This window comes from Engystomops pustulosus, chromosome 7, assembly GCF_040894005.1.
Source record: "Engystomops pustulosus chromosome 7, aEngPut4.maternal, whole genome shotgun sequence".
Lineage (NCBI taxonomy): Eukaryota > Metazoa > Chordata > Amphibia > Anura > Leptodactylidae > Engystomops > Engystomops pustulosus.
The window spans coordinates 42,316,462-42,329,151 of record NC_092417.1 but is presented as its reverse complement, the minus strand read 5'-3'; the positions used below and the strand labels follow the sequence as shown (position 1 = coordinate 42,329,151).

The following is a 12,690-nucleotide window of genomic DNA, read 5'->3' as shown; positions in this document are numbered from 1 at the left end:
TCAGAAAACACATGTCCAACTGTTCAGTATTTTATTACTTTTTACACAACTTGCTGTTCTCCAAACACTATTCTCTCTAGAACCTCGAAACCCCTAGTACATTTCCCATTTCAATAAGAATTGTTATTTAAACAGTCCTCCTCATCATGCTGTACACACAGATATTATGGGGGACGTTTATCAGAAGTATCTGAGAGCAGAACGGTTTTATTTGCCCATGGAAACCAATCAGAGCTCAGCTTTCATTTTACCACAGCGGTTTATAAAATAAAAGCTGATCTCCTATTGGTTTCATTGGGCAACTAGAACAGTTTCACTTCAGACCCTTCTGATAAATCTCCCCCTATGTGGCAGATTTATCAGAAGTGTCTGAAGTAAAATCGTTTTAGTTGCCCATGGAGAACTTAAGAAACTTTGGTGGGAAAATGAAAGCCGAGCTCTAATTGGTTGCCAGAAGTACTGGGGTACCACAAATGGAGGGGCCCACACTTTCTCCAGACCTGAACCCCATGGAAAACCTATGGGATCATCCAAGTCTCTGTGTAGAGACTCATAACTCCCCAGAACCTCAAAGACCTGAGGACTGTACCGGAGCCTAATTTTTGCAAGTTAGAAATAAAATCTTGATGCGCTTATGTTGCCCATCCTTACGTTCATTTCTAAAGACACAACAATTGCATGATTTGGATCGATGGGGTGTCCCTATTCTTCTTCGACAGCAGATGTCAGACCCCAAACATAAATTGATGATTATAGGGTATTGATTTGTTGACCACATCTCTATTAAAACTCTCTCTTTTCTTTTTGTTTTCATTAATACAGTATGTTATAAAAGAAATTAGTGTACTATAAAGAAATGTCTTGCAAGGGCTCAATATAAAGCACGCCGCCCACTTCCAGCGATCCTCTAAATAGTGCGGCAGCCTCGTTACAGTGTGTCATTAGCTCCTGTCAAAAGGTGATGTGGAAAGAACAGGTAAAAATAGCATCGGAGGATGGAGAACATGCAGGGCGCTCCGACTCGTCTCTGCGCATCTCCTTAAGAGGTTCATGCTCATTTGAAGAAGAACAATCATGACACTTTTCCAGAACATTTCAGACGGATATGTGACTCAGTAAACCGTTGCCATTGTTTTTCAGACCTAGTACAATATATGAGTTCTGGCAGCACGCATCTCGCTACAAGAAGAAATTTCAATCACTCTATTGATCTTTCTCAAGTTTATTGGGGTTTTTTTTTTAATGCTTGGCTTGAAAAAGCAAAAAGACCTTCTCTTGGGCTGACAATTCCTTCTAAGAAGATCTTAAGATATATGTATATATACAACATTATTCCCGTCTCCTTCGTAAGATTCTCCCAGATACTGTCCCTGGGCCTGTGGAAGTATTCAATGAACAGTCCATCCATGAATGAACTGATCGCTCAGGCTGGCCAACAACTGCTGTATGCGTGTGCTCACCGGCCAACCATCATCCTCTATTAACTAGCACGGCTGGACACATCCATCGCTCATCAATGGGCAAACTGCCTGGTACAGGATCCAGGGAATAGGACCTGCCCTGAGTTTTCTACACCCTCCATGCGGATTAGTGAAAAACATGCACCCGTGCAACATGTTTGTGTGCATGTAGTCTTACAACTGAGCAGGGACCTGCCGAGGCTTCAGCGGGACCCGACGCCTCAGAGGAGCAGGGAAGACATTTTAATTTTTAGAATTTCATAAAAATCCTTTTATGGTTTAGTTTCCCCAGATGCAAAACGGATCTTTATTTGTAGTATAATATGTAGGGGGAATCTGTAGACTTGGGTAAAGGTTGTGTTTTTGGTTGTGTCTTTACCAGGGGCTGCATGACAACATCTGGCACATCATATTCATTAGCATAACTTATAAAGCCAATCCCAATTTATAGCTGTGATTTCACTATTCTAGAAAAGATTGCTGCCAACTCCGCATAGCAACAAGGATGCGGCTATAAATACACTGCCAACACTTTCCCATACAAATGAGATGCAGTTTGTTCCTGGCTTTTTTTTTTCTTATTATTTCTACGCAAGCAGAGAGTCACAGGCCTCTTCTATATACTCAGTATACAAACACAGGCAGAATTCCAGCTATTTTCATACAATTCTTTCATAAATGTTCAAGTGCCTCATTTGTCTCTGGGTGTGCATCTTAAAAAGGTATTCCCTTCATGGCAAGTTAATGTAATACAATTTTCCAATATACTTTCTGTATAAATTCCGCATGGTTTTCTAGATCTCTGCTTGCTGTCATTCTATAGAAAGTTTCTGTTTACTTCCTGTGGACAGAAATCTGACCATGGTCACACAGGTGCACGGCTCGTCATATCACAGAATGTAATCAGAGCTGTGTGATATAACGAGCCGTGCACCTGTGTGACCAGGGTTAGATTTATGTCCACAGGAAATAAACAATGAGGGTTTCTATAGAAGACAGCAAGCAGAGATCTAGAAAACCTTGAGGAATGTATATAGAAAGTGTATAGAAAGTATTGAAACTTTTCATTATTCAAACAATATCCATTACTTGTTGAAATGGGAATACTCCTTTAAAGAGAACCCGCCATGCAAAATAACCCCCCTAATCTAAATAGATTTTCATAAACTGCCATTAGAGAGCATTGCCTCCATCCCTTCATTGTCCCTCTACATGCCTGTAAACCTAAGCAATGAGGTCCTAAAGCTGTATGCAAATGACCTGTGAAATGTCCAATGAGTCATAAGCATATTCAAGCTGTCCACTCTATTCATGAGTGGGAGGTACAGCCACACCCCCAGTGCTTGACTGACAGCCTGTGTAATGATGTGAGGCTGTATAATGATGTGCTTCCTGGTGCTGGCGCTCCCTGCAGCCTGTATGTGAGAGATACAACAGCTCCAGGCAGCTATGATACAACAGAACATGTCAGGTACTTGTGTAGCTGATGTCTGTGTCTCACATGTGTATAGGAGGATGCAGCATGTCAGCAGATGCAGCACAGACACCAGCAATGCTTACACACAGACATGAGCAGGGGGAGGAGAGGGGAGGGGGGACAGGGGTGACATCACTGCCCCTGACCATGTGACCAGCTTCATTTACATAATAAAGAAAATATGATTTTATCATGATTAATGTATGAAATAACTAGATAAAGGCTGGGATGGGATCCTTGTGAGCTGCTCCAACAGGTAGTAGTGGCAGGACAAGTGACACAGACCTGATGACAGGTGTCCTTTAAGTCTCCGACTTAACACCTGACTTACAGACAACCCCTAGTTACAGACCAACCCCTCTACCCTCTGAGACCTCTGGTGAAGTCTCTGGATACATTACTTTAGTCTCAGGCTGCAATGATCAGCTAGAATCAAGTTTAATTGATAATCCTGGTTCCCATGAAAGCACAAAATTTTGAATATCCAATTGTCAAAAAAAAAAATTTCTGGAGCTACAATTATAAAATATACCTGTTCCGTCAAATACAATTTCAACTTAAGCACAAATCTAAAGAACCCATCATGTACGTAACCCGGGGACTGCCTGCAATGTGAATGACAGGGCCAATTGAACATTTTTATACCAAAAGTATTTGCATATACAAAAAAAGGTGCATCAAACTCAATAACTCCAAAGCCAGCCATGTGGTTGTCTAGTACAGTCCCCAGGTTAAGTATAGGATAGTTTCTGTAGGTTTGTTCTTAAGTTGTATTTGTATGCAAGTCAGAACTGTATGTTTTATAATGGTAATCCCAGCCAAATTCTTTTTGGTCTCTGTGACAAATGGAATTTTGAAAAAAATTTGGATCGTCTTAAGAACCAGGATTAACTATAAAGCTTAAAGGGGTATTCTGGGAATATGAACGTCAGACACAAAAACCCTTGATGATATAAATAAATGAATACAACAATACTCAATGTCATTAGTCACAAAACAGAGCTTAAATAGTTTGATTTTATGATTTACAACATTTATGGCCTCTCTAAAGTAGGTGGAGTTATCACTAAGATGGCCGCCACTGGAAACTACAAGTTCCACGATCCTTTAGTTCTCAGTAACTCCTCCTAGCACTTATGCTCTGCTAACAGTGATGATCTATAACAGGTTTTCTTGCTCTGTTACCATAGTAATGATGTGTAACTGCCATCACCACAACACTGACCATACTGGATGCACTGCAACCAACCGACTACAGCCAAACGTAGTGGTGATCACATGACCCTGCCCAGGCAGGTAAAGGACATGTGATGTGGACATGTGACCAGCGGCCATCTTCTTTTCTGCGACGGACCGCGCGGAGGACATTAACGGACTGATTAAAGGGCCAGTAGCATTTTAATTCTTCATTACAGTCTATGTCACCAGCATTTTCTGCTAAGGGGAGCAAAATTTTAAATAACAACTAATTACACATTAGCTTATATTTTGAGTGCCCACTTGTATATGAATTATGCTGATTCCTGGATTACCCCTTAAATTAAAGCAGACACATTTGATAACGGTTATAGCTGTTTATTGGCGCACCGGACGATAAAGGCGCACCATCAATAAATGCCTGCTAAAATGTCTAGGTTCATATAGAAGGGGCACCCGACTATAAGGATGAATGACCAGCAGGTGGCAGACCTGTGCACAGTTCAAGGAGGCTGTTGTCTGTAAGTAAGGTTCATATATAAGGCGCACCTTTCATTTCTGAGAAAATCAAAGGATTTTTTGTGCGCCTTATAGTCCGAAAAATACGGTAATGTAACATTCTTCACTCAACACCTTCTAGCACCTCCAAAGGCTCAGCCATGGATGTTGTGGTGCAACATGTAACAGGTTTTCCGTGCTGCAGACATTGAGGGCAACATAAAAAAGGTGACTGGCCGGATAGTCCCCACAGGCACAATTGAAATGTGTGGTCTATAAAATGTTGATTTACTATACATAACTGAGGACTCTTTAAATAACTTTCCTGAGCTCCCTATATGGTGACTCTCAGTGAAATTTCCATATTTATAGACAGGGGTCAATTTATGAACAAAAAAGCTAAAGTTCAATAATCATTTAACGCATTTTACCCATAAATTATAGCCCTTTCCTTCCATATATTTAGGGGAAAAGACTTTGTGTATCTATTGTCAGGCTAGAATTACAATTGACTTTTAGTTTCAGGCCGCTCAGTTCCTCGTAGAATTTTTCACCCAAAATTAATTTAAAATCCCTAAGTATAACGAGATGATTATGTAGTATAAGGGGCATAATAATGAGCTTCCACATGCAACTAAACTTCAGTGATTGAAATTCTTAAGAAAAAAAACCTATGGCTGCAATAATGAGTCTTTTCTGTGCTGGAAGAAAATCATTTAACACATGGCCGATCACAAGAATCACAAAGAAGCTTTTTAAAAAGCAGGAAAAAAAAAGGCATAAAACTCACCTTTTTGATAAAAATATTTCCGATAATAGTAAGCACCAAGGTCTATGTGTTCTACAATATATCGTTTAGCTCTGTCAATATGTAAAACCAAATTCTCCTTGGGGACCTCGAGGATGGCTACTCCTGCGTTTGCACAGTGGGAACTCATGGTCGACTCGAAAGAAGAATTTTCACAGCCGGAGAAAGAACCAGAGTTCGATTTGGTCAAGGTGACCTTCTTTTCCCCTTCGCCTCCCGTTTCGTTGCGGAAGTACGGACAGCTCATTACTAAATCATTGCTTTTGTCATCTCCTTGGTCAACGTTCATATTCTCTTTTGAGTTTAAGTCTTCGGTGCTACCAGTAGGCGAGTTGAAGCTGGAGGAGTGTGACAATGGACCGGTAGCCAGAGATGCGGCCGCGGCGGCTGATGCGCCTGTGGTGGTGTTTCGTCGCTTGATAACGTTATGCCGATTGATAACGACTTCATTTAGATCAAAGAGGACGCTCTGAACATCGTAATGAGCGATACATTTAGGGCATGTCCAAGGCTTAATACTGTCATCAGAACGACTGTCATCAATGTTTCCGAGCTCTCCCTCCGCTTTTGCATTTCGAAGCTTACGGAAAATCGAAGAATCTCCAGTCTCTGATTTGGAGCGCCTCTTTAGTGGTTTGTCCCGGTCTTTGAAGGCCCTATGCCCATCTCTTTGACCATCTATAACATCCAGAGAGAATCCAGAGCCTCTACTGCCACTGCTCAGTAATAGTTCACTCAACTTTGATGGGCCATGTCCACGATGATCAGCTCTGTCATTTTTATATCCCTTTATGATATCGAAGAAACTGTCACTTGATGTCCCCTGTTTGTCTATTGAAGAGGTGCTACCATATTCCCGGTGGAGTGATGGACCAGTTTTAAACGTTGGTGACATACACTCTTCAAAATTGTCCATATCAAACTCACTAATTGTAATATCGCTGTTACTCCGTTGCCTTATTCTGCGGTGAACTTTCCTCGGGGAGCTGCCGCTGGAGTAACCTTCAGGAGACAGAAACCTTGAGTCTAAACTTTCTGCCTGTCTTGTTTTGTTCTTAAGCGTGTTCTGAATACTTTTTAGCATAACAGAGTCACTGGAATTGATACTAGAGGTACTAACTTGACTACTGGGACTACTCTTAACAGACATGGTTTCTATACTGGCTGTCTCCATATCTTGACTACTTCTACTTCCTTCCTTCACGTTTTCTTTCCTAGGAGGCCAGTCTGCAATACGTGCTCTAACACCCATTTTAGGTACACCGGGTGTAGAGGATATGTGATGGGAGCTCTCGCTGCGTGGTGGTCCTACGGGAGACATGGCGGAAGAACCTAAACTACCATTTTGTGACCTAAAACGTCTCATATAAAAATCATCAGAACGAGCCTTTGGTGGTCCATCTGGTACAGATGATTGAGTCCCACTTGCAACGGACCTTTCAGTCTGGGACCTTTTCAAACTGGTCATGATCTGAAGAAGCGCTCAACTTTAGAAAATTCCAAAGTGAAACGTGTCCATCTTTGTTCTTCAAAAGGCAAACGTTCTCCTGGAGAGAAGACTCCAGAGAACGCACTGGTTTCATGAGATCTGCCCAGTTAGAAATAGATTGTTACGATAAAAACAGAAAGTGTAATAACTTGTCACAGAATCATGGAGAATTTAAGACCAAGAGGAACATTTTAGGTTTACTTTTCTGAAACATTAAATTCCAGTTGAAGAGTTTCATGGCATCAGTCCCAAGCTCTTTTGGAGATGAACCTGAAAAGACAGAGGAGGGGGGGAAAAAAAAAAGTGTAAATATGAAATACAAACCTGGTTACACAAAAAAGCTATAACAAATCCATTCATAAGGTGTTATTAATAATTTGGGCTAAAAAAATATGTTCTCCACATAGCAACTTAACGGCTTCCAATCACACCACTTCTACGGGAATGAAGACCAATCGGCTTTGGAAAAGCTGGCCATGACATTCACTGTGAAAACCTTGTCACGCCAAAGCCATTCAAGACGTAGATACAATAGATTTCTCAGTAACAGCTCCTCTGTATTCAGGGTTTACGGTTGACTGGTTAAGAAAACCCAAGAGACGAAACTCAAGACAATGGCAGCATATAAGATGGCTAGCACTTACAAAAGACATACTTTGTCCTCCTCCTATGAGAAGCTCTTCCCTATTCGCTACCTTGTACTGTCCTAATAAAATGTGCATTGTAAAAACATCTCGGGACAATCACAGCGAAAAACCTAATTGTGATAATTACTTGTAACCTACAATAAGAAATACAGAGGCAAGGATTAGCCGAGGATGGCGAAAACGTTGGGAAGGTCGGCAAGAAAGCTGGTCTGATGTCATCTCAATTAGGATACATAAATTATAGCAAGATGTTTATTCATCTTCATTCTAGGCTGAAGGAGTGCCTATACATAAGATGCGCTTTCAGGCACCGGGTCTTTAGGATTTGGCAGTACTCTATTGTTATTCCATAACTAGTGTCTGATGGCTGGGAATCCCAGTTGAATGGAGGGTTAAACAAGCACACTACCTTCAGCTCTATGGGAATGCTTGAAGGAAATCTACCATCAAAATCAGCAGTATTTGTTTACTATGACTTCTTTCCTTCTCAAATCAACTTTTACAATTATGCTAATGAGATTGAAGGGCCCCCTGGTGTTGTTACCAGAACCCCTCCATGCTGCTGATTCAGGCAGTCATACTGTCTCAACCTCCTCCTGCCCTCTCTTCCTGCTGTAATCTTACACAGTGGGAGAAAGGGGGGAGAGCTAATAAACAGTGTAATAGCCTGTGAAGCTACTTCACGGCAGGGTTCTTGGCCCTTCTGACCCTTGTAGGACCTCCAGTCAAACAGTTCTGCCTTAAAGGTAGTCTAAACATTAGTTTTCATCTAAAAAGCTAAATGCTGTAATAAATTATACCACTATGTGTAGAAGCAGCAGGACTGAGAAATATGCATATACAGGCCGTCCCCAGGTTACGTACAGGATAGGTTCTGCAGGTTTGTTCTTAAGTTGAATTTGTATGCAATTCGGAATTGTATATTTTATCATTGTAACCCCAGTCAAAAATATTTTGGTCTCTGTGACAAATTTTTTAAAAATGTTGGGTTGTGATAAGAACCAGGAATAACAATAAAGCTTCATTACAGACACCTGTGATAACTGTTACAGTTGTGTATAGTAGCCTAAGGCTAAAGTACAGTAAATTACCAGTAAATTTCATCCAGAGGTCCGTTTGTACCTAGGGGTCGTCTGTAAGTCGGGTGTTCTTAAGTAGGGGACCGCCTGTATATTCTAGGATTGCAGATTGCAGAATGGAGGGGCAGCTGCTGAAAGATGTTCCTCAACGGGTTGGCCCAAGTCTAAGTAAAATCAGTAGAATACTTTGAGCTTACATATTAGGAGGAGAGGGGCTGGGGAATATCTTGAGATCACAGAATAAGAAAGTGGGAGGAGATACCACCACCCCCCCCCCATGCATTTTTCACAGTCCTGCTGCTACTTACACACACAAAACGTATGGTTATACAGATACAAGGCAAATACTCAACACTGCAGTTTTGCATGGTCAAAGCTGCTTTCAGAAGTTCATGTTTTTTTGTAGAGTGCGTGGGGGGCAGGATATTAGGTAATTCACCAATTTACATCCAATTAAAGTTCTGCACCGTTTTATTGACAGCGTGAAGCCTGTAAGCTTTACTTTATTACTTTATGAAAAAAACAAAGCCGAACTTTTAATACATGTATATTATTAAATTACTCAGAATCCCACACACACACACTTTATTACAAAACTCATAAGGTAAAGTGTCCAAGTGTCCTGACTTCAGCGGAGATTGGAAGGGGTCAGACGCCTGGCACTTCCATTCCTCATGCTTTGTCTCATACCATGTTTATTGCTCCCATTGCTGTAATAAAGGTCAATACCATTAGTATTTATGGACCGGAGTTACATGGCCCAGCGAAGCTGTTATACAATGTACAAGGTGCATGACATGCAGAATCAGGCAGCAGCAGTCGCCCCAACTCTGCGGCCAATTTTCAGGGGCGACGCAAAATTAACCCCCAGCCAATTTGATAAAGATGCCCTATACTATGGGTAGGTCATCTACAGCTAAGCCATGGGAAAGCCTTTTAATAAGTTTCTAAACAAATAGGACGGATGGCCAGTCCCTCCTTGAGTAAATACACAAGGTCTGGGAGAGTTTGTCCAGCTTCTTACAAGAACATAAAAAGATTTGAGCAGGATCTGCCTTTTCTGCTTAGATCATCAATTAAGCAGATTTACTACAAAGCGGTGGGCTTTGGGACGTTAACTTATCTAAATCTACAGGTCCGTCTGCAGAGTAATAAAAATTCCAGATGATTAAAGGATATTTGTGCAGCATGAAAGTTAATTACTATCAATTATGCCTCCGCCGAGATGAAACCGAAGTGTAAGCCCCTGACCAGCGCCGTGGAACGATCCGTCCCGAGGAGAACTTTATATAATCATTAGACTTAATGCCGACAATTACACATTGTTGATTGACCAATGTCATTAGCTAATAAACCTGAGAACATTGTCCTGCCCGACCTCTCAGGATTTACCATATCAGCCATTTCTCTCGTATTTGAAGGTGCCCAATAAATCAGCATTAAGAGAGAGGGCACCCGGGTATCGCTGGTGTTTCTGCAGACCATTCCTAATTTATTGCATGTTAATCTGATTGTTTTGTGGTTAAATCAATAATATCAAAGATAGAAAAGCATTAAAGGCGTCGTCTGAGACTAAAAAAAAAAAAAACACAAAAAAAAAAACCATTGGTGGCCGGGAGGGGGCTGCTTTAAAAAATAAATAAATAAATAACTGCCCTGTGCTACCGTCTCTCCGGTCCGTGCCCCTGTTTGTTAAAGTTGGGAATAGGGGTGGTTGGGTGTGCCCCCGGTCAGACCGGAGAGATGGCAGCGTGGGATGCCGGGGGGGACCACAGAGGTAAGTAAATGTTTAATTTATTTTTATCTTCTGGCCACCACAGTTTTTTTTTTTTTACCGTCTCCGACGAACCTTTGCAAAAAAAAAAAAGGCTTGTACGGTCTCCCTCGCATGTCATCTCCAAAGATTATGAATAGGGAATAGAAAACAAAACAATTGACCGGAATTGTTCAGGATAAGATATTGGAAGGGGACTTTTTTTTCCCAGAAGTCCCATAGCTGTCATGTGATTAAAAGGGTTGTTCCCATAGTTCCAGATCCATGCTGGCGATGTGGAGACTGTGGGCCTCTGGCAAGCCACATTTGAGCTCTATAATAGTATCTGCCACAGGAAAGTCACCCCTACTCCTGAGCTGGCGCTCCTGTCCATGCATCCTGGTACCATTGCAAAACATAAAAAGAAAGACAAACAAACAAATAAAAGCTTACTGCGCCATTTCATCATGGCTATGAGACGGATAACCCCCGCCTATGGAGATGTACTGAAGCCCCTACCAGGCTGAAATGGATAGAGGTGCTGGGACTTAATTAGGCATATGGAGGAACTGAGGGCTGGTGACTATGGTAGATAAGAACAGTTCCACAAGACTTGGTTGCACCGGCCCACATTTGGGGCTACACCCACCTTGGACATTTGGTTGACTGCTGGCGGCATCCCGACTGGGATGGGTGTCTAGTTGTATGGAAAGGATCTTGCCCACTACTTACCCCCTTCCCCTCATTAATTACCCTATTCCCTATGCGTCTTGTCTCGTCTTCTGTAGTTTCCCCTTAGACTTCATTTTTGGCCATTTGGGCCATTGTTTTTGCTGTTTATTTCATGCTTAGTTCTTCTGCTACTTATTATATAACACCTATCTGAATGCACTCTGCAGCATAATGATATATTTGTCTACACCTGACTATTTATAAAACGGTTGAAACATAAAAGGGTTGTCCCAAGTTTAAAAGTTATCCCCTGCCCCCTAGATGGGTGATACGGTGATTGGGTGTGATTGCTGGGACCCCACTGGTCATGACCACGGGACCTCTGTCCTGCTGCTGCTGTCCTGGCACTCCTGTAAAATTGGCTGGGCCAGCAGGACACATATTAATTGAAACTTATGTTCATTGCTTGTTTAGGAATCATTTCCAACAAAGCTATGAATCATTGTGCTCTATAACATGCTGCCTACAGATAAACCCCTATGTAAAAGATCAGCTCCTCCTATTCTATAACAAGTGCTGTAGATAGGACACCATGCACAATCTGCACAGCTCTTCCTTCTCTAGATAGGACACCATGTACAATATAAATCGGCTCCTGCTGAATGCAAATGGGAAACTATGTACTCTCTGCGCAGCACCAACAGCTCTATAACATACCCACTACTGAAAATACAGCACATACAAATAGCTCAGCTCCTCCTACTCTATAACATGTTGCCTGCAGATAGAATACCATGTACAATATACTCAGCTGCTCCTGCTCTATAACATGCCATCTGTAGATTACAAAGCTCCCTTTAATACCTTTTGGCAGTAGTATGTGCAACACATTCTAAAATTCAGTCTTGCTTCCTCCTCAATTGAGAGAGAATTGAATAATAAAGAAGTGACTTGCGTCACTAAATGTTTCCTTTAGGATTCATACAATGTGAGGCATCTAAACAAATGAAAGAGGACATTATTTCCTTACAAATAAGAAATCACTTGCGTTGGATAAAATCTTGCAAATTGCAATAATCCAGATATCTGATCCTGTTTGTGTGCAGAGCAGACGCACGGTTAATGTTCCGCCCATGTGGTTTGATTTGGCACCAGTAATGCTGCTAGATGAGCACCAGATGACCAGGAGATGGAAGGAGATTCAGTAATAAACCCTAGATGAAACCCGCCACATCGCACTTGACAGAAGTTCATAAAAAAACCTGTTACAAAGTCGTCATCGCTGTCAACAGAAAATCTGCTCTCCGTGTGACAGCTAAGACCCCAGCCCGGAAAATAAAGTTTCAGATTTAAACACCAGTCGCCATACAGCGACTGATAATTATGAACCCGTCTATAGGATACACTTTCTCACATTTTAGAAGCAATTTCCTAGGTTAAATCAAAATGTGCTTTCGGAAGATACTCTGCGATTATAAATGATCCTCATCCTGACCCATTTATCCCATTCTTCCCCGTGTACGTATAATCCCTGGTAATGGCCATCATTGTAAAGGTATTAAACATTTCCGTGGATTAATATTAGACTGCATGGCATCTTTTGTTATATT

At 41.6% G+C, this 12,690-nt stretch overlaps 1 protein-coding gene across 8 annotated transcripts in view; it reads right to left on the bottom strand.

Annotated features, from left to right (window-relative positions):
* SIPA1L1 (signal induced proliferation associated 1 like 1) overlaps positions 1-12,690 on the bottom strand; it is a 158,651-nt gene that overhangs the window by 67,206 nt on the left and 78,755 nt on the right. For all 8 annotated transcript variants that reach the window (XM_072115606.1, XM_072115603.1, XM_072115607.1 and 5 more), the window contains exon 3: positions 5,423-7,199. In XM_072115606.1, coding sequence (XP_071971707.1) covers positions 5,423-6,908 — 1,486 coding nt within the window. In that variant the 5' untranslated portion in view covers positions 6,909-7,199. The remainder of the gene's footprint in view (positions 1-5,422; positions 7,200-12,690) is intronic.